The sequence below is a fragment of the Spermophilus citellus genome, assembly GCF_964194105.1.
Source record: "Spermophilus citellus genome assembly, chromosome: 18".
Classification (NCBI taxonomy): domain Eukaryota; kingdom Metazoa; phylum Chordata; class Mammalia; order Rodentia; family Sciuridae; genus Spermophilus; species Spermophilus citellus.
In genome coordinates, this window is record NC_138200.1 from 20,274,286 (window position 1) to 20,298,105 (window position 23,820).

The 23,820-nt window shown below is 36.6% G+C and overlaps 1 protein-coding gene across 2 annotated transcripts in view; it reads right to left on the reverse strand.

The window, feature by feature from the left end:
- The window catches only part of ZNF507 (zinc finger protein 507), a 35,077-nt gene that overhangs the window by 6,165 nt on the left and 5,092 nt on the right, over positions 1-23,820 (reverse strand). For both annotated transcript variants that reach the window (XM_081274489.1, XM_081274488.1), the window contains 3 exons: positions 19,467-21,604; positions 17,765-17,882; positions 13,989-14,103 (listed from right to left, as the gene is read on the reverse strand). In XM_081274489.1, the coding sequence (XP_081130615.1) occupies positions 13,989-14,103; positions 17,765-17,882; positions 19,467-21,602 (2,369 nt within the window). In that variant the 5' untranslated portion in view covers positions 21,603-21,604. The remainder of the gene's footprint in view (positions 1-13,988; positions 14,104-17,764; positions 17,883-19,466; positions 21,605-23,820) is intronic.

Below are 23,820 nucleotides of genomic sequence, written 5' to 3' on the forward strand. Positions count from 1 at the left end.
GCTTACTTGCAGGACTGTATTATAACACTGCTTATTTTTTTTTTTTTGGGGGGCGGGGGTATTGGGGCTTAAACTCAAGGGCACTCAACCACTGAGCCACATCCCCAGCCCTATTTTGTATTTTATTTAGAGACAGGGTCTCACTGACTTGCTTAGCACCTTAATTTTTGCTGAGGCTGGCTTTGAACTTGAGATCCTCCTGCCTCAGCCTGTGCCTGGCAAAACAGTTTATCTTTTTAGGAAACCACAAATGTAGTTTTTCAGAAACATTTCTCTTAAAATATAATTAGAAAATCAAATCAGATAACTCATTTGAACTCCTCCCTAAACCAATAAGAGACACGGTCAACAAATCTAAAGGCATAAGAGTAAAATAAAACCATTAAATATGGGGAAGGAATATAATCTTATTCTAACCCACCACCTCTAATTTAACTTTATGATGGAATGCAGCAATATTTCTTTATTAACATGTTCTGAGAATTGGATTCAAGGTCAACAGACTTTGACTTTACAAAATACCACTCTAGGTTTATTTTTTATTTTTTTTGGTAGTTGTAGATTGACAGAATGCCTTTATTTTATCTGTTCATTTTTATGTGGTGCTAAGGATTGAACCCAGTGCCTCACACATGCTAGGTAAGCGCTCTGCCACTGAGCCACAACCACAGCCCTAGGTTAATTCTTGACAGACCTTTCAGCTGGATGTGGTGGCACATGCCTATAATCCCAGCAATTTGGGAGTCTAAGCCAGAAGGATTGCCAATTTGAGGATAGTCCGGCCAACGTAGTGAGACCCTGTCACAAAATTAAAAAATAAAAAGGCTGGGGATGTAGCTCAGTGGTAAGCACCCCTGGGTTCAATCTCTGAAGAAAAAAAAAAAGTAATGCAATTTCCCTATTAGTGAGGAACTGGCAAAGATGAGTAAGTCTAATAAGATTCTTCATAGATGTGGAAATGCACAATTGATCAAGAGAATGACATACCTGTAACCCCATAAGTTCTTAGTTATCTACCTTAGAGACATTCTTGCACCTGTTTACAAGGATACACATACAAGAATGACTACTGTAGCCGTGAACAGCGTGGGAAAAATGGACATAACCCATAATCAGTTCCTGCACAGGGCCACAGAAATCAATTGGTTTTTCTTCATATAATGCAACATTAGAAAGTCATTAAAGTCAAAAGAATAAGATTTATACTTTTCACCATGAACCAATGCCAGTAATAATCAGTGAAGAGAAAAAATAATTTTTGTGTGGTACACAATTTAAATATGCTGTTTAAAAAAACCCAGTATGTATGTATAACCTGTAAGTTTATGTATATACATGTTTATATGCTGAACACACACAAACACACACACACACACACACACACACACACACACACACACACATACACAAAGAGTTATTTAAAAATGCCCAGAAATGACACATATCAACATCAGGAAAATGGGTTACCCTAGGAAAGAAGAGGTGAAGAAAAGAATAAATGAAGAAGAAAGAAAACGAGATTTTTATTTTTTGGTAGTGGGGATTGAAATTGAACCCAGGGATACTCAACCCCTGAGCCACATCAAAGCCCATTTTATATTTTATTTAGAGACAGGGTCTTGCTAAGTTGCTTAAGAGCCCCACTAAGTTGCTGAGGCTGAACTTAGCCTCCCAAGCCACTGGGATTACAGATATGTGCCACCGTGCCCAGCAAGGTCTTAGTTTTTATCTACAATGTTTTATTTCTTCAAAATGTGGTAAAATGTTTTAAAATGTTCCTTTTCAAAAATACTTTTAAAAATCATTAGCCTATTCTCTTTAAAAATTTATGGTTTGTATTCTAAGCCTTTAAGATTTTACAGCTAAAAAAAAAAATAATAAGATTCCATAGCTAGCATCACTGGCTACACACAAAAAAAGTAACCCTAATTAGATGCATCATATTTTAACAAAGCCCAGCTAATCTGTTTTTACTAATATGTTTATAAAAGAGCTGGCATGGTATCACCTCCACTGTTCAACCACTGAATATTGTGTCTGTATCTATTGTTTTACTGTCACACTGTATTGTGTACTACCATGTGCTCACAATCTCCCACTTAAGTGGCTCCGGATCAGTTCCTTGAAAAGAGTGACTGCCCTGAGCCACTGGGGCTTGGCACCCAGGTGACAATGGTCAAGAGATGCTATGTATTTCCAGCTAGTATCTCCACTAACTACAATGCTTCGATACATATTGAATGCGGCAACTTATAATATAAATACCTTTTTGTTATTTTTTTTTGAGAATTTTTTAATATTTATTTTTTAGTTTTCGGTGGACACAACATCTTTATTTTATTTTTATGTGGTGCTGAGGATCGAACCCAGTGCTCCGCACATGCCAGGCGAACACGCTACCACTTGAGCCACATCCCCAGCCCCCTTTTTGTTATGTTATACAAAAGGGAAATAGACATGAAATCTTGTTTTTTTAGGATTACTACTGTCCAGAAACCTCAGCAGAAAACTTTTATCCATAATGAGCCACAGAATTCTGTGTATAGCAAAGGATCTCCTGAGTGAAAAGTCAGACTTATACAACCAGAATTTCATACTTTGAGAAAACTGGGTCAAAAAATATTAAAAATTTATCTTATAGAACATCTCTAATGTTACCAAAACTTATTTAAAAAATAAGGATGAGGTATTTAAGTAACTTTTCTTAGAAATAAACTTTTAATTTTAGAATAGTTACAGATATACAGGAATACTGAGTTCCCCCTATTGTTAACATGTTACATTCATAAGGAACAGTGTTGATATAGTATTAACTGACGTCCATACTTTATTCAGATTTCCTGAACTTTTACCTAAATATTCTTTTTCTGCTCCAGAATCCCATCCAGTATTTCACATTGAGTCATCCTGTCTCTTTAGGACCTTCTAGACTGGAACAGTTCTCCTCAGACTTGCCTAGTTTCAATTGACCTTGACAGAGGTGAGGAATACCAGTCATTTTTTAAATTGCCTCTCATTTGGGGTTGTCTAATGAAGTGCCACTGTCATCAACTCACACTATCAATGTGATTTATCATTGTGGATGCTGACCTCAATCACCTGGCAGAGGTCAGGTTTCTCAGTAAGTGACTCTTTCCACACTGTACACTTTGGAAGGAAGTGACCATTTGAAGCCCTTACTTTAGGAGTGGGAGTATTAGCTGCTTCTCTGAGGACAAAGTATCTATAAAAATTATTTGGAATTCTCCTGCACTAGTGATTTGTCTCTTCTCACCCACTTATTTATTTGTTCAATCATTATTTCTATCGATATTGGCACATGAATAATTACTTACACTGTTGGACAGAATTCAGTTCATTGCTAACATCATTCCAGCTTTGATCACTTTCCATTAGTCCCTCTGTCCTGTTGATTTTGTCATTTTGTTGGTTCAGTACTTTGTTACTTGCTGGTGCTACAAGATGCACAGGATTATCATTTCTTTAGTTTTTAACTAGTGAATGATATTAGAAACCTAGACTTGGGGGCCAGTGAACTACTTTCATTTTGTAGTGATATTTTTTTTCTGATTTCAAAAATTGATCATAGAAGCCGAGTGTGGTGGTGCATGCCTATAATCCCAGCTGCTTATGAGGCTGAGACAGGAGAATCATTGAGTTTGAAGCCAGCCTAAGCAAAAGCAAGGTGCTAAGCAACTCAGTGAGACCCTGTCTCTAAATAAAATACAAAAAATAGGGCTGGGTGTCAAGTGCCCCTGAGTTAAATCCCCGTTACGCAACCCCCCCCCCCAAAAAAAAAGATTGTAGAAAATTAGAAATATCCAGGAAAAAACATAGAAAATAAAAGTCACTCACAATTTTAGCAATAGATAAAAACCAATATTATCTTTTAACATATTTTCTAATATCTTAAAATACATATAGAATTTTTATAAAATCGGGATCATGCAAGCCTACTGTTTTATTAATATTCCATTCCCTAGTATGACTTAAACTTTCCATAATAACATATTTAACAGATGCCTTGTATCCTATCATTGAGTGGAACTGACAGAATTCTATCCACCAAGTCTCTATTGTTTCAAGCAAAAAACAGTTACTATGGTTTAGTTAAATGTTACCAGTCCCCCACCAGCATTGTTCAAATTTCAGTTACTAACTGGTACAGATATGCTAAATGACTAACTGTACAGTAGTAACTTCATTGGTAGCTTTCAGTTCATGACTTCAACACAACTGTAGCATCGTCAGTGAACAGTCAATTTGTTCCTTTCAAAGTCTGTCCAAATTGGTCACTATGTTTCTAGTCAGTTCCCTCACAGTCAGCAAAACATACAGTTTGTGTTGTGTCCTTGTCTCTCAGTGATATACCCACTTTTAAAAAATGGATACTCAAAAAGAGGGAATTGGTGGAAAAAAAATGGAAGTGCAGGAAAAAACCTGAAAGAATAATGCTGGAAGCAAAATTAGAAAGAAATGTCAATGGAATTATAGAACAAATAATTGACCAATAGGAAGGCTGACACTGTGGCCATGGAAGAAACCGTGGATGTACAGCAAGAGGATAAAATAGAAGGTGACCTTAATGGCATAAATAAAGAATATGGTTGCCAGAGGAAGTGATGTTGTCAAGATATTCCACATGGAAGAAGCTCTTGGAGAAGTTTTAAGATACTGAAGAGCAAAGGATAAAATGTCTAAAGTGGATCCAGACTTACAAAGGACAACTGACAATCTGCCACAGAATAGAAAAGATGCTCACTTCCCTGTATTAAGGAAGAATGTAAGCCCTGTTCAAACTATTCTTGGTAAGTTTTTTTTGTACTGAGAATTGAATCCAGGGGTGCTTAACTACTGGCCACATTTCCAGTCCTTTTAATTTTAAAATTTTGAGACAGGGTTTTATTAAGTTGCTTTAGAGCCTTGCTAAGTTGATGAGGCTGGTTTTGAACCTGCAATCCTCCTGCCTCAGCTTCCCTAGTTGCTGGGATTACATACATGTGTGCACCACCACACCAGCCTTGGCAAGTTTTTTTTACAAAGAGATAAAAAAAAAACCAAAAAACAAAACCTTCTGAATAAATCTAAATTTTAAATTATAGTATGCTATGGACTACATCTATATGGTCCCCCAAATTCACATTTTGAAACCTAAACTGTCAAGGTGATGATATTAAAGAGATGAGGCCTTTGGGAAGTGACGAGGTTATGAGAGTGGAGCCCTTGTTATGAGAGTAGTGCCTTTATAAAAGAGGCTGAGGGAGCTTTTGTGGCCCCATTACACCATGTGAGGATTCAGTAAGGCACCATCTCTGAAGAAGAGCACAATCCCTTACCAGATATCAAATAGGCTGGTCCCTTAATCTTGGATTTCCCAGAATCCGGAACATAAGAAATAAATTTTCATTTATAAATTACAGGGTCTAAGGTATTTTGTTACAGCAGCCTGAATGGACTAAGGTACAATGTATTAAAATATATTTCACACTATATTTATAATAATTGACAATAAGAAAAAAGGTCACAGAACAATTATAATTTCCCTATTAATTATTAGAATTACTTTGCATGGTTTCAACTTGCGTGGTCATATTTATGGTCCCACACTATTGTATAAACTATACATATATGTGTGTATATACATATACTCAGACAAAACAAGAAATTTATAAGATAGTATACATAAAGAAAGCTTTAAAACACTACTTAGGTACAGAATACATAACTTGAGAGATGAAAAAGCCCATAATTGGGTAAAGTTCTTAATTCTTCCTAAATTAATCCAGAACCTTAACATTATAATACTAATTTTAAGAGACTAGGCAAGCTCATTCTGAAGTTCATATTTGCATGCATTTATCCCTCATTCAAAATAACAAGAAAGTGAATTACCTACAAAATCTTCATACTTAACTCCACTTCTTTACTTCTCCCATAGAGTTTGGTTTAATTTGAATACACAATTGAAAAAAATGTTTTATTATGAAACACATTGTAAAAACAGTGGTTTAGGGGCTGGAGATGTGGCTCAAGCGGTAGCGCGCTCGCCTGGCATGCGTGCGGCCCGGGTTCCATCCTCAGCACCACATACAAACAAAGATGTTGTGTCTGCCAATACTAAAAAATAAATATTAAAAAACTTCTCAAAAAAAAAAAAAAAAAACAGTGGTTTAAGGTGTATATGCAGTTCAGAAAATAATAAATACTATACACAACACCTGCTAAAGGGGAACATTACCACCACTGCAGGAGTCTTTATGTGTTTCCCCCAAGATCTCATAAACCTTCTTCCCCAATTGAGGCACTGACTTTCTGAATTTTTGATTTTATGATTTGCTTGTCTTCTCTCATTGTTTTCATGTCTTTGAGTGTAAAGAGAATATTTTATGTATTCTTTGGTGACCTGCTTAGCTCAGTATTTTTGAGATTCAACCAAGTTAACAGGCTTACAGAGAACCTGCTTTTCTTTTAATTTTTACTTGTGCAGTTTCTCAATTTCCGTGATAGAATGTGAAAAGGTTTTTAATATTCATCTAGCATTGTGGTTATCTTTGTATGGAGTGCTTGAGGTTATCTCGTCTGTTGTCTGAAATAGGAGCTCTCTGTTTATTAGTTTAAATTGCTGAGTCAATTTTTGTCCTGCTCAACTGGTCAGCAAATGCTGTGTTTACTTAAAACCTTTTCTGATGATATGACCTATATCCCTTACACTCAAATGAAATATACAGGCAAGTACAAAGATAAATTCTAAAATACTACTTGTATAATTCCCTTATCTTTTTTAATGTAGATCTGATGTAAAAGTGGGATTACACTATAGGTTTTCAATCCTGTTTTGCTAATGCTGAGTATTTTCTCATTGAAATTATGCATTTTCAATGGGAATATAATGTTCCATCCTAAAGCATCATAAATTATCCATTTTACTCATTATATAGCTAGAATTTAAAAAATCCTTTTTGCATTATAAATAATGCTATAACAAATACCTTGTACATCAAACTAAAAACATTGTTGATTATTCTTTAGAATAAAGTCTATTTCTCTCATAAAATTCTTGAAAAGAAAACAAAGAAGTGCACACTCACAGTTAAGAAACAGAACATTACCAATGTACTTTTGAGACTCCCTATGTGCCCCAAACCTTGATGGCCTCCGCATTCCTGGACTGCTGGACAGACTTTTTAAGCCTTTTATTTGTTAGCATTTACTATGTCAGGGAGAAACCAGGTATAATGAAATATGTATATTTAATTAATAATGGATATTTATGTAAGCAGTGAGCCACACATTTTAGCAGTGAATGCTCAAGTTTCTTTTAGAAGTTTGTGAAGAACAAGTACAGCGTTCTTCAAGATTTTGAGAATAGTTAAAATTCACTACCAGAAATGCTCTTTTGTGACGTGGTTAAATGTTGCTGATGTGACTAATCAATATCCTTTAATATGAATAAGTCCTTAAAATCTTTTTTAAAGGGAGAAGAAAGGGATAAAGTGTGTGCTTGACAAATAAGCCTTAATTTCATGAATACCTTCCTTTCAGGCTATTCTGGGGGCTGGGTTGTGGCTCAGTGGTAGAGTGCTTGCCTAGCACATGTGAGACACTGGGTTCGATCCTCAGGACCACATAAAAAATAAGTAAGTAAAATAAAGGTATTGGGTCCACCTACAACTAAAAAAGTATTTTAAAATTAAAAAAAAAAAAAAAAGAAGGCTATTCTGAAGGAACACTAACAATGGTGAACATTCATGTCTGGATCTAATCTAAGTATGGAAGGAAAATTGAGAATCAATTGATAACATTAAACACTAAAGTGATTTTCAACTGATTAAATAAGAAAGGATATTACAGGAGAACCTCAACTTCAAAGTTGCATAAGGTGGCATAAATTCATTTATACTCCCTTTTAACCATTTTATTTTTTTGAACCCAGAGGGGCTTAACCAGTAAGCCACATCCCCAGTTCTTTTAATTTTTTTTTATTTTGAGACAGGGTCTCATTAAGTTGCTGAGGACCCTGCTAAATTGCTGGGGCTGGTCTGGGACTTTTGATTCCCCCTGTCTTAGCCTCTCAAGTTGCTGAGATTACAAGCATGTGCCACCATGCCCAGCTGTGATCCTCCTCTTTTAAGAATATGCTTCCTTTAGTTAAATTTTCTCATTTTCCATTCCCTCCTCACTTCTCCTATACAATTCCAGGGAGCAACCCAAATTTTATTAGCATAAAAAAATTAGAGAAAACCATTATTACATCATCATTCTGACTTACATACTTCACCATACTTGTTTTCTGAAATTCTCCTTACTGTCTACCTTCTTTCATAAAGATGCAAATTTCACAATCATGTGTTTTACTGAGTTGGAAAGGGAAGAGCTGACTCTATTCCATTGTGACCAAAATACATGTAGTACCCAGGGAAAGGAAAAATGACAGAAAACATGTTTTAAAAAAGAAACTATGTCTAATAAACCATTTCTAACCACTGTGTCCAACAGCCCAGCAACATCCACATTTCCATTTAGATAACTTACTTTTTCCTAGTCCACCCTGTGCACTGTGTGTGGGGAAACCCAAAGTAAAACAAAATCATCAAAAGTAAGCAGCAGCATGGGTACATTTACTATGATATCACCTGTCAAAATTTTGTTTTGATCCTTTGGTAGAGCTGCCAAATGCTCCTGATAGAGCCATTTGGTACTTAATTATTCAAGTCTATCAAGGCAAAGTCATGTATCTGACATGAGAACAAGAAAGAACACCCTGGCAGCTTAGCTCGGCAGTCCTGGTAGCCTGTCAATAAGGCCACTGCTGGAGCAAAGCTTTGGAATGCCAGAACCAACAGAATTTCCATGTTAATCAATAATATTCCAACCATCTGTATAAAGATGATCTCTTCCCCATGTAGAAAAACTGTATTTTGGCAGCTAAAAGAAAGCCAATGTAGAAAGTCAAGGTTTGTTTTAATCAGCTTTTTCATTGCTGTGACCAAAAGACCTGACAAGAAAAATTAGAGGAGGAAAAGTTTATTTTGGGGCTCACAGTTTCAGCGGTCTCAGGCCATAGATAGCGGGCTCCATTCCTTGGGGCTTGAAGTGAGACAGAACATAAAGGCTGAATAGTGTGGCAGAAGAAAGCAGGTCAGCCAGGACATGGCCACCAAGAAGCAATAGAGAGACTCCACTCACCAGATATAAAATATATACTCCAACAGCACTCCCCCAGGGACACACCCTCTCCAGCCACACTCTACATTCAGTCACAACTCAATTAATCCCTATCAGAGGATTAATTCACTGATAGGGTTAATGCTTTCATAACCCAATCATTTCATCTCTAAGCCTCATGCATTGTCTCACATATGAGCTTTTGGGGGTTACCTAATATCTAAACCATAACTAGATTTCTTACAACTGGGTAAAAAACTTGGGTCTGAATTTTTCTACAGGCTTTCCTCCATTGCTAATAAGTCCCCAAACTCCAGGATGCTGGTTAAAATAATCCTATTTCCCAAGCCTGGGACTTTACTTGGTGAGTCTCTAGATCTGGTCAAATTAGGAACAGTTGCTGTGAGGGGTATCAAAGAAAAAAGAAGTTGAGTGAGTGTTTTACAAGTATGAGGCAACTCATAGGATTTGAACATACACACAAAGATTTCAAAAGAAATCTTGCAACAGGGTTTGTCTTATTACACTCAATTTATTTTCTATGCAGAGAGAGAGAGACAGAGAGAGAGAGAGAGAGAGAGAGACAGACAGACAGAGAGAGAGAGAGAGACAGAGAGACAGACAGACACTCTTAAGAGATTTGGCAACCAAACTTGGTGTTTGGACTTTGTTAGGCTCCTAATATAAACAAACAAACATTTAGGGGAAATTGGGTATTTTTGGACTGTGTATCAAAATTGGACCTGTATTAAAATAATTTGAGCCGGAAGTGGTAGTACCTGCCTATAATCCTGGCAACTTGGGAGGCTGAGGCAGTAGGACCACAATTTTGAGGCCAGCCTCTGTAATGTAGGGAGGCCCTAAGTAACTTAGTGAGACTCTGTCTCAAAACAAAAAACAAATAGGGGTAGAGATATGGCTCAGTGGTAAAGTACCTCTGGGTTCAATCCCTGGTACCAAAATGTAACAAAACCAAAATGATTTGACATATATATATGTATGTATCTCTGTGTGTGTGTGTACGTGTATATATTTGGGCAACTCTTTTATACCATGAAATATTTATTTTCAATAATAAATTTTACAGTAAGTTTATAGAACCAAAGCCATTTTATACATGAGATAACCTGAGGCACACATCAGCAAGCATTTACTGAGTAACTATTATGTGCCAGGCAGTATGTTGAATGATTTAGTGATTTTATGTCAAGTTTCACCCCGAACAGTGTTTTGGAACCTAAATATCAATACAATTATGTTGCTAAAGGAAAATGGGTTAAATGGTATATGGTTAGAAAACAACCTGGTAACCACAGGAAAAGATTTTATTCTCCACAAAGGTAGTATTAGGGGATGTAAATGGAAAGCAGGAGATTCTAGTTCTGCAATATTAAACCAAAAACAATCTACTGTTTGAAAATTCTGAAATTTTCTTTCAGAAAAATTTGGGGGCCACTGTTATATCAGGTATAACTACAATTGGTGTGTGGTTAACATAGAATAAACACAAAGTTAGCTGAGTCTTGCAAAGATTGGGATAGGATAATGTCATTTTAATCTTTCCCAGTCCTTACACAGAATGGTTTGAGATGATCTCATGACTTCATGAGCAGGAAGAACCAGTACCTTCAACATAACAGAAAACATTCTGGGGCTTCACGAATATAATCTCATTCAATCCTTGCAAAGCCTTATGAGCCAAGAAGTATTCTCCCCAGTTTCATATGGGACATAAGACTGAAATAACATTCCCAAGGTCACTGGGAGGGCACAGGAAGTTTGTGGTTCAGGCCTGGGTCTTTTAAGCATCAGTACTTCCCATGACACTGGATTGTCTCTGAAACAGTCAGACAGCACGGGGACCTCAGCAGTGACAGTGTTTCCACCTGGGCATAACATTTCTCTTTTAAAATAAGCTATGCCTGACTACCCAGGAAAAGGATTCTTTGTTTCCCAAATGATAAGACAAGTCAGCATTTTCTTTCTTTTTTAGTTAACCAATGAATCACTGGGAAGGGATAAAGACAAACCTGGGCCAGTGACTATTAGGCAAGTACTGTTTCCTGGCTGCTTATTATGTGCTAGCACTTATTATAGCATTTCATAGACTCTTCACCACCTCAATTATCTTCATTTTACAAATGACAAAACCAAGCAAAGAGAGGGGACACAGTTTGCTCAAGGTTACAGATCCCCTAAGTGAGCTTGCTCACCCAGGACTCTCTGTCCCCACAGCCAGAACTCTTCACACATAAAGCTGTATTGTCCAGATTACACAAAAAGATTGAGTGAAGGACTAGAAAGGCAACATAAAAAGCAAGGCAAGAGGAAGAAACAGGTGTCGCCACTGCAGATATCTATTACACAATGGGCACATGTCAATACATGAAGAAGCTTTTGTGCCCCGGAAAAAGACTAGTTGTGCAACAAGGCATTTTGCTGTGTAAGAAATTCACCACTGCTTCTTATGAGCATGTTTCTTAACAAAATGTAGGAACCAGAAATGCTTAGAGTATGGATTCTGAGAAAACCGACCCAAACTCTGATCATAAGTGAACCAGGCAACAAAACTGAATGAAATAGGTAGGAAATAAGATAGGAAAACTACTGTGACCTTTAGATTAAGGCTCAGCTCATGGCAAACTATATGAAAGTGAAAAGAAAGTCCTAGAAACATACTGGAATAGAACACGTTAATTTATAATGCTCTGCAGACTACAAATTCCATTACGACAGAGGAGGATACATATTTAAAGAGTTTAAAGGAGGTTAAAAGGAGTCACAAGGTTATAGATAATGAGATGCTACATGAAGAAGGTTCTCATAGGATGTTGTCCACTGGTAGGAAGATCTAAGGATAACTGCAACCAATCCCATGAGCCTATGACTATTTTAAGAACATAAGAAAACATCCCTAAGACACGAATAGCTACCAAAATGAATCTTAATAAGACTCATCAATTTAGGTCAACACAAAATGCTGCACAGAATCAGAAATCAATTATTATGAGTCTCTTTTGTAAATTTATCATTAAAATCCATAAGTTCCCAATAAGGAACCAACTGAAAAAAAAATTTATCATTATATACAGGTTGAGTGTACTTTACTTGAAATGCTTGTGACTATTAGTCTTTCAGATTTTATATTCTTTCAGTTTTAGAATATTTGCATGTGATAACGAGGTATCTTGGAGATGAGATCCATTTCTAATCAAAAATTCATCTGTTTCATATTTACATTATACATATAGCCAGAAGGTAACTTTACCCCATACTCTTCTTTGTGCACCTGTGTTTTGGCTTTAATTCATTGTATGTGGTCACATGTGGAATTTCTACTTGTGGCATCATGTTAGCACTCAAAAAGTTTTAGATCTTTTTTTGTGTGTGGTGCTAGGCATGTGCTCTTCCAATAAGCTTTACTCCCAGCCCTGGACTTTTGGATTAACCTGTACTTGAGAGAAGTGTTTGTCTACAAGCTCCATGATAAAAAGATGATGTCTCTTCTCTTATGAATACAGTCTCAGAGCCTAGCACAGTTCCTGGAACAAAATATTTGTTCAATGTTTCTGAGTGAATAAATGAACAGTCTAATTCTAGACCCAGAGACTATCTCTGCCCAAATCATGTGAATTTGGCATGGTACATCATTGCATTTGAGAACAAAGACACAAAACATTAAGGCAGAGCTTTCTCCTTATATCAGAAAATACTAGTATCTCCAGTTTCTGTGATGTTCTCCCAGTATGAATCATAAATGAAATATGTTCACTTCCACTTATCATACCTTACATAGAATTTAGGACACTGAGTTACCACTAATAATGGCCTTCATTATGCTCTGGAAAAAAAAAAAATCTTTCTTAGGAACTGTAATTTTGAAAATACTACAAATGAAAACAAAGATGCTGAGGTCAAGATCAAATACCTTCCACTAAGCAACTTAGTAAGACCCTTTCTCAAAATAAAAAATAAAAAGAACTAGGGATGTGGCTCAATGGTTAAGTGTCCCTGGGATTCTGGGTTCAATCTCTGGTACTCAAAAAAAAAAAAAAAAAAAAAAATTAAAGGGGCTCAGTGGCATCAAAACAACCATCACCACCAACAACAACAACAACAAAAACCCACCATATATATAGAGAACTCCTTGCTATAGGCCCAAATAATGACATTTTATGGCATAGTCTGTCAGGTTTTCATGTAGATTAACAGAGCAACTTTTCCACACTCATTTGTGTCATATCTATTAAACTTGGGAAAAGAGTTGAAACCTGAAAAAATGTTTTGATGAGTGGTTAAACTATGGCCTAGAACTATCAGTCACAGAATTTGGTTAAGTTCTGATGTAGGAATCTTACGTTACACTGTAGCTTCAGGTAAAACAAACCACATTTGGACACTTGGAAAAACTCTGTAAAACATCTGTATCTTCACATATTTATTTTGCAGTACTGAGTATTGAACCCAGGTCCTTGTACATGCTAGGCAAGCACTCAACCACGGAGCTATACTTCTAGCCCACGCCTGTACGTTTATTATATGCAAACAACAGTTTATTCTCAAAAAGCAAAGTTTATTTAAGAAATAATGATTTCTGTTTATCAGAATCCTGACTGAGAATGCTTATATTTTCTCTAAATACAAGGTGTAATTAGTTTTTATGAAAAATCAAGTAATAAAATTAAATTATTATATAGGACAGTTAATTACTCTTTTGCAGTGAATTTTACTTTTAAATATTAAGGATTAATTATTTCTATTTTACTTATTTACTATACAAAATTTTAATATAAATATTGAAATTCCAGGATCATCACACTTACCTGTACGGCTTGTCAGAGTTATGAATTCGTCTGTGGTTTCTGACACCAACATATGTTGTACTTGTATAATCGCACACATCACATCTATACTGTTTCTGGGTTGAAGACTTACTCCCTAGACAAGGTATTTCAGAGTTTCAAAGATAGGTTTTAATAAGATTCAAATGACAGCATTTACACTCATTCCGTTGTAAATGAATATTTATACACCAGAGAGTACTATCATTTTAATCAAGGTTTTCTTACTGTTTAACAAGTTTGAAGTGGCTTTATAGATTGTGCTGTACCTAGACTATCAGCAGATATAAACTGATCATCATCTGATCTGTACACATAGATAAGGCTGGGCTGGTTTCTGCAAAACCTTATAAAAAATTCTAAAGTATACTGAACTTGCTTCCAGCTGCCCTGCTGGCTGTATAGCAGTTATATTAATCAGAGATCCACTTTGATCAGAAAGGTATTAAGTCTAATCAGCATTGGATACAGTATCCTAAGGAAACACTGGTTTGAAAATCAGCTGTAATTTATTATAATCCAATATTACAAACTTTAACCACAAGTCATATATAGCAAACTCAATATAAAAAGCCTAAGCTGGGTGTGGTGGCGCAAGCCTATAATTCCAGCTACTTGAGAGGCTAAGGCAGGAGAGGAATGAAAGTTTGGGGCTAGCCTGGACTATATAAGTTTTCTCACCCTGTGCATTTACAGGTTACAGCTGTCAGCTATCAATTCAACATAAGAAGAAAAGCAACTGCATATTTTGAGGGGCTCTATTAACGTAGAATAATTACATTTAGTAAACTGACACTTTACAGGGACAAAGACTACAAATACACAAGTTCTCTGAAATGCAGGAAATATGGATCCAATGGAAACAGACCATATTACTAACTCATTCTGCAACAATAGGGCTGAGTAATTAAGTGTGAAAATACAAGTTGAATAACTTGACCAAATGAAACTGTTTCCTGAAGATATCTGATGCTTTATTTATTCACTGTCAGCATAAAATCCACAGGTTATTCCTACTCAGAATGCTTTATATTCAGGAACAAAGCAAGCATTTAAGCTCAAGAATCAGGCAGAGTAGGAAGAGCTATGTGTCCCTTGGCAGGAAGAAAGCTTAGGTAAAACACAAGTAACAGGGTGTAAGAGCAAACTTAGTGGTACAAAAGAAAACTTGCACTGAAATTTTAACAAAAAAAATCCTTATGTTATATTTAAACTTTTTAAAATTGAAATTTTCTTTGCCTAATAAATACTGCCAGGCAGAACAAAATATCCTAATTTCCTGGTATAAATCTATAACATTAATACATGTACTAATCATAATTATAATCTAAGTATCGCTCTTAATTGGTAGGTTAAAAACTTGGACTTGATTATAAATGGCACTGTTCCAAATATAGTTTAAAAAAAACTTGAAAAAATGAAGTGTGAAATATTGGATAATGGTTTTGTGTGAAAAATATTACAGATCAATGACAACTAATAAAACTGACAGATGGAAAAACTTAATATAGCACAGAATGAGAGCCTGTGCTACTTCAAGCAAATGTTTCCAATGAAAAAGAAGATTGGATTTAAAGTTCAAAAACTTGGGCTTAGTCCTTGCTCTGCCACTTACTACCAGTATGATTATAGGTAAATTATTTCACCTCTTGAAGTCTCAAGTTTTCTTATCTACAAAACAGAAATACTAGAATCTCATGCATGGTTTAGTAAGTCATATATTTTTCCTTCACCAAAGTATGTACATTTACTTGCTTCTCTGGGTAGTATCTGCCTTGTTACTGAGCTGTAGATTCTTTGAGGGTAAGGATCTACCCGTTTGGTTTGCACTGAATCCCTAAGGATTGGCAAATTGTGGGTTTCTGAGAAAGGTCAATTTAACTGAATTTCAAGAATAAACACCATGCCAAAGTGCTTTGCTTCACAGGGCCACTGATGGATTTTGAAGATATACCCATCAGTCCAGTTCTGACTTCTTCACTGGGCTGGATTCCTCAAGGGCAAAGATGCCCGTCATTGTATATCCAGCACCTGGCACTACTCTAGAGGGGCATGCCATGCCTTCTGGATGAAGGAATGCCTGAAGTACAATTACACTGGACCTATGTGTTGAAAGTTATGTCCAGAGGTATCGGTGGTATAATAATGGGCAGACTGGGGATCAAAGGAGACATACACCTCCTCTCTTGTTTAATAAGTTGACTAAGTGGTTAAAGAAGTTTTAACAAAATACGACTTGAAAAGTTGTTCTGTCATCTGATTTCAAAATAGCTAATATTGAATTAATAAAGTACCTATCCAGGTGGAAGTATGCAGGAAGCAATTGGCAACCTGCACTGTTTTATACTACTATGACAAAGAATAGGCAAGGAAGTTTGCAGGGGTAGGAAAGAATGGTAAGCAATTAAAAATTGATACATTTAACTCTAAGAAAAAGTATAACCCACAAAGAAAAGAAATTGTGAGATGGAATATGGTGGGCAGATGCTAATACTGTAAACTTACGGTTATTTTAATTTTGAACCAATGTTTTATCTTTTTTATTAAAATAGTGACTTTAATCTATGTACCCATTCAGATTTAAATTTTTGTTGCTGGAATACGTATTCTAGCACTGGTATTTAACTGCAGGTGACGCTACTGAGTCATTTCTTCATTAGGGATTTATGGTCCAATCATTTCTAAATGTTTTAATGTCTCCTTTATAGGCGATATGGAAACATAATGAATTAAAATAAAAGGAGGCATTTAGGGCTATTTTATAAAAAGGAAACAAAACTGTTTTAGCTCAGCCATCTATTGCAGAAACAGATGCCATGTCATAAACTCCTTTTGTTTTGGAGAGTTTTACAGGGATGACATCTGTTTGACAAGAGAATTTTGGTACTACAGTGGTGTCAAAATCAGTTCTTTCAGAAACATTGTAGAATCAGTTATGCTTTCTGGGGTATAATTTAATGAAACATTATGGTAAAACATTTCACTCTGCAGTTGTTTCTAACTTTAATTCTTAGGAAATATAAAAAGGAAAAGTCACCCCAATATGTTTTATTTCCCATAAACACTATGTACCACACTTGAGACATTTAAAGTATATCAATTTAAGTGAGCGGATGCAAGGAAGTATAGCTTATTACACTTTATCCCTAATTCTCCGGATGTGGCATCCGCCTTTTCATGGAACTCTAATTAAATCTTTTGATTCTAATATTCCTATTACCAGAAACGTGGCTGACTGGTACCTAACTAGTACATAACGTTTGTGTGTGTGTTTTAAATAATGCAGATGAAATCTGGCAGTATACTTAGAGAAGAATAAGATCACAGCAGGAAGCCTCAGTTAAAAGTTTGAGGTGGGGGCCTACCATCTGCAAAAGTTATGTTTGCTGTAGGTCAACTGGTGCTGGGAGAGGGGGAGGCTTCTTTCTATGCTGCAGTTTCTCTGGCTTGCTGATGTCACCTTCTGAGGGTCTATGCTATAGCTTGGCTTTTACTGGAGAGCATAAATTTTAATTGAAATATCTACCTGCACAGTTTAAGTTGAGTCCTTACTAATCTAGCCCTACTTATCCAGGATCTAGTAATAATTTACTGCACGAAATTTTCTTAGGAGCAAAGGTAACAATCACTCACATCCACAGTATAAAAATAGAGGATAATATATGCTTTAGTCCTGAAAATAACCTATGTGACAAGTAAGGATATTTTTTACTGCATATACTAGTCATTGCAGCCTGTATTTAAAAATGCACAGATACCTTCCTGAACACATTTTCCATCAGTTGTATCACTGGAAATTCTTGGCTCATTAGAAGCTGCTATTGACAAGGTGTCTGGAAGGCTGTGCTGTTCTCTCTCATGATTCCTCAGCTGACTCTAAAAAGTTGAGAGAAATTAATATGTAAGTTTTCTTTTTTTTTTTTTTTAAAGAGAGAGTGAGAGAGGAGAGAGAGAGAGAGAGAATTTTTAATATTTATTTATTTTTTTTTTAGTTCTCGGCGGACACAACATCTTTGTTGGTATGTGGTGCTGAGGATCGAACCCGGGCCGCACGCATGCCAGGCGAGCGCGCTACCGCTTGAGCCACATCCCCAGCCCAATATGTAAGTTTTCAATAAAAATACACATCCAATTACTAGGAGGCTGTGGAAGAAGCAGCTAATTGCTTTCATGGCCTCCTACTGAGAACATATTACCAATATTTTTAAATAAAATCTGCTAAAAGACCATTTGATTGACACATTTCACAATTTATAGAAAGAAATTCATCAGTAGGGTCACAATCTCATCACAAAGGCAGCTCCTCTTTTTATACTCTCTGAAAGGAAGTTACCACTTCTTAAGAGGTGTTTATGTATATCATATACATATACTGGTAGGCCCAGAGCTGGCAGGAGCAGAGTGCTCAGGATAATGCAACACTTCTACAAAAATTAATTCAATCAGTAACCACTAAACTTTATGCTAATTTCTGTCTTTAAACATCAAGCAGATGCATGAGAGGACCTAATTAGAACTGCTCCTCCAATGATATCCTCTTCTATTTCTACTCCACAAATCAAGAGTACAGCAGCAGAAAAAAAAAAAAAAAAAACTTCCAGAACTTGCCTTTATAGTCTACTTGGATATTCTCCTTGGAATTTCATAAGGGTAATTCAAGCAGCTGGATCTCTCAACATTTTTATTTTTGATTACCTTTCTTTTAACCACCAACTCTGGGTGATCTGACAGGAAAAGTATACCTTCAGTTAGCCAATTAAGATATATTTTTAATTTTTACCAAATTTTCAGAGATTGAAGAAGTTCTAAACCAATGATTGATTCAATGGATGCACGTTTTCTTTACAAAAGAATGAGGAGCATTTCATACTAGCTGTTTCATTTAAGGTCAACAATAAGATGAAAATCAGGCAGTATAAATAACCCTTGAAAGTTCCTTAAACTGCCCATTAAACATAGAGTATGTGACTTTATTTCTACCAGACTTTCTTTTAATAAGTCTAATATAGTCCATTTTCCCTTTTGCAATGATATAAATCATTGTTCATTGTATAGCAGCTAATATGACTGACTTGCATTTGGGGGCCATGTAAGATGAGAAATACACATTTTTCTGGGGTTAAGTAAGTCAAATGTGTACGTAATGTCAATCCACTGTATATACATTCCCTTCCAAATGAAAATCAACACTTTAAAAAGATATGCACATTAAAACAATGAAGTAGTAAATATAAATACTAAGCAGGCAGTAAAATGGGGAATGAATTCTGGAGTGGAAACTATAAAGGCCTGGATTTCAGACCCAACTTTAATAATATTTAGCTGGGATCCCCGGGGAAAATTATTAAACTTTTCTAGAACTCATTTTCCTTTTCTATAAGATGAGATGGCTGGACTGAATTAAGAAAGTTCCTTCCTCACTCTAAAATCCTCTGAAAGATTTCACTAACCAAGGCTTACCTTATAATGAAAGGATTCTTCACATTGTTTACATTGGTATATTCTTGTTTTACAGTGGTTGATCATGTGGCTCTCCAAATCTTTGCTGTTGTCAGCTATGTGCTCACAAATAGGACACTGATATGGCTGTCTCTGTCGATGAACTCGTAGATGCTGCTTGATGTAACCCTTATTACCACTTGTATAGTGACATAGGCGGCAACGGTAAGGCCGTTCAGCATTAGGGATATATTCTACCACATTGGTTCCCAACAAACTTGTATCACTGTTGGGTTGGCACTGGGCATTGTCCTGCAACTCTTTCAAAATGTCATCATCGGAAGCATTTTGATCTGTCCTTTCTCTCAATTTTTCAATTACAGTAAGTAGGGACATGCTGATGCCTGTCTTAACTTGTCCATCTGACAATTCCTGTCTACCCTCTGGAAGTGCTACCAAGGTAGAGTTGCTTTGGTTAAAACTAGATAAATCATCTGAAGAGTTTTTAAGTGGTGACATCATTTTTGAATATGCTGCCAATGGATTATCTACTTGCTTTTGTCCAGTATCTGGATCTAAGAGGTTTATATCCCCATAATGTCCAAGATTGGCTCTTGTTAGTTCTACAGCTCGTATAGGCATTGTGACAAGGGCTTCTGCAGCTAATGAATGTAGTCTAAGGGACTCAGAATTTGTCCTTCTTCGGCCAGGTGGGGCATTTTCATCAGTAGCTAAGCCTTTACTTATTAACTCATTGTCTTTCTTTTCTGGATTGCTCCAGCCTATGATCAACCCCCCAATGTCAACAGTACATTTGTCAGCATGATAAATGTCATCAGTTTCTCCACAGCCAGTCTGGGTTTCTGTTGGGTTCAAGTTTTTCCCTTCTTCAATTTCAGTATTCATGAGGAAATGTTTCTGTGAAAGTGTTTCTTCTGCACTTGGTAAACGCTCCACTATCACATTAACATGACCTTTCTTATTTGGGCTACTGCTGATGATTTTCTGTGCCGACGAAAGTAGGCTATCAGCAATCAGATTCTCCTCTGAATCAGAGATCACCTCTAGCATTTCTTCCTCATTAGGGTCAAGGGTAACTGACTGACTTAGGTCTACGCCCCCTTCTGCACTATGTTCTAAAGGAGATGAAGATGACGACAACGGTTCTGAGCTGCAAATTTGCACTTGTACCGATGGTCCATTGTGGATACTCAGTTCACTGTCTCCAATAGCAATGACTACTGCATCAACCCCACCTGGTGCAGCAGATACTGAAGAATCCAGCAAGCCGAGAGGCTCATTTTCATTTTCAAAGATTGGATAGGAGCAGTCAACTTCCCCTGCATGTTTCCAAGCATGTGTTTTCAACATTCTCTGCTGGCCACAAGTATAACTACAAAACAAGCATCGATACATGCCATATTGTTCATATGCATACCATTTCCTCCTACCCATTTCAGTCACGGATGATGTTCGTACAGTATGAGTTTGCGAACTATCCACATTTATTGGGATGTCAGGAATGGTTTCATTATTTCTTTCAGTGGTTCTTGGACATGAGGAGTTGGAGGGGCTTATGCACTGTTGGGCTTTAGACTGGATGTGACTATTGGCTTCATTTTCATGGTCATTTACCACGTGAGCTTCAAGCTCCTCTTGGCTTTTGGATGTAATATGGCACTCTGAGCACATTAATATCACTTCATTCTGCTGACCATGCTGCTTGATATGGTCTTTTAACACAGAAAAAGATGATGACAGAAACTTACAAAGGCTACACTGGTAAGACATTGCCTTCCCATCATTCTGGGCAAGAGAGTCAGGTGTGAAATTTGCTTGTGACATCTCAGCCTTTCTAATGTCAGCAGCAGGTGACTGGGTTACTTTTGCTGGAATCTCACAAAGTTCTTGGGTTTCAAGACAGCGTGCTGTAGTATTTGAACGTGAGCGTTTTTTCCCAATCAGAAGACATTTTTGTGACTTTTCATGCTCCACTATCTTGCTTAACTTCTGTATAACATGAATTAATGGATCTGCTTTAGCTTTTCTTTGCTCATCGATTTCTAATGAAGGAGCGATGATACCTTCAGCCGTCAATATAGTTTCTTGTTCCCCTGTATCTGGCACCAACATGGCAATACTGCTTCTGTCTTCCATATCTAGAAGGATAACATACAAGAGTAAGAAATACCAGGTACAGGATAATTACAGGTATGTAATTCAGGAGATACATGCCAATTTTGGTGTCTAAGGTAATCTAAATATTTTCTAAGCTGGGAGTTCCACATCAATGTAACTAGCTGTCTCCAACACAGAGTTAAAATGCTTAGAATTCCACTTTGGAATGTAACCTCTCACCAAACTTGATGATGAAGATCTTGCCATCCTTTACATATTTCTCTGGAAATAACTTTAATAACCTTTATTTCCTTTTTTCTTCATCATGTTTGCCTTCGACATCAAGTTGGACCCAATCAGTTCTCTGTCCCTTTATGTACAATGCCAAAAACAAAAATAACACAGCCATTCTCAGAACCTGTGGAACCACCTCAAGTTACTGTGAAATGTCACTCTTTTAAGTCATATGTTTCCTGAGAAACTATTTCTTAAATCAAAATGTAGCTATAGACTTTTTTACTAAAATCATAATTTTTCCCCTCCTAAATCTTTGAAATTATAAAAACAGCATCATGTAATAAAAGACACAGTGAATTTTGAGAAGTACTATGCAAATGAAACTAAATAAAAGCAATAACCCAGTTCCTTCTTTTACTTCCTTTGATTTATCATCCTGAAGATAAACCACAAACTATGCTGTGGTTTTTTTTCTAGAGGTTATATTAGTGGCCAACTATTACTCATACCCACATGCATGTTCTTTTTCCTGAAAGGGAAAGGGCCATCAGAGAAGGAAAAAGTTGATATTCCAGTTGTGCTTCAGGTCCGAAATGAACAGAGTCCTTCAAAGAGCTTATCTGTAGGTCTTAATGATGCACTATGACCTCGGAAGCCTCTAAACATAAAATGCTCATAAATTTTTCTGCCTAAGACTCAAATACTCCTTATATTTCCTGGCAGCACTTTCATTTCAAACATTTCCTTTGGCTTAAAGTGAGACTAATTTGTTGACTTGGATCACATTTTTAAGTTTAGGCTTTTTTCCAGCAACAAGTTTTGTTTTTCCACATTTAGGTGCATTCTGGAATCTTACTCACAACATACAACAAATGCCAGCAAAATTTTTAGTGGCACTAGCTATAGACCAAAGACCATGCTATTCTTAAACTTTAGTACAGACTTTGAGTTCTTATTTTAGGTAGTGAATCATGGCTCTTCTTCCCCACATGGCTGAATCAACATATAAAGGTCTTTCAGCCCCTTGCCAGGATCATACCTAACCCATCCTTCTAGACCTCTAACCAGCTTCAGTACTAGTTTGCCCATATCCACTTTGGCAGCAATTGCAGCTTTCCCTCTTATTTTCTGTTCTTTCTGGCATACCAGTTTTCTATATCTAGGTCCACATCAGGCAAAAATGCAAACATTTTACTCTTGGCTTCTTTAGTATTCCTTCTTCCCTCCTTGCTAATACTCTGCCCTATGAAATCAGCTTTCTTCTTTTCAGGGATTGCTTCTAATCTGCCTCACAGCAGGGAGTGCATTTCACCAAGGGTAACACTGACAGTGATTGGGCTGGGGATGTGGCTCAAGCGGTAGCGCTCGCCTGTCATGCGTGCGACCCGGGTTCGATCCTCAGCACCACATACCAACAAAGATGTTGTGTCCACCGAGAACTAAAAAAATAAAAAATAAATATTAAAAATTCTCTCTCTCTCTCCTCTCTCTTTAGAAAAAAAAAAAAAAAAAAAAAACACTGACAGTGATCCCCTTCCCAAAGGCCAATGGGCCTTCAGCTACTCTCTCCCCAAACCACCTCTCAAAAGAATAAATTTCTTTTTATCTTTCTCAGGTAGAAAAAACAAGTCTTTTTAGATTTCTACTCAACCTTAAGTCACTGAAGAGGAGACCAATGGGGGAACAATAGTTTCTTTGGAAAAACCCTTTGCCACTTCCTAAATCACTTTACTGCCTTAGAAATGCACATTTTTAGGCCAAGAGGAATTTTGGCTCTTCATGTGACCACTGATTTATTTTTTGGACCATTAACTTAAGGCTATATTTTTTTCAGTTCAATGGTTTCATGCAGTTACACAATATGTTTAATAATAGGAATCCCCAAACATTCAGTATCTTGGACAAGATATGGCTCACCACTGTAGACCAAAGGTCTCCTCCCTTGAAATGTAACATCCACAGAGGCTGATTGATAATCGGAGGTTAAAAGTGAATGTTTGCTCAATAGACTTGGCACACC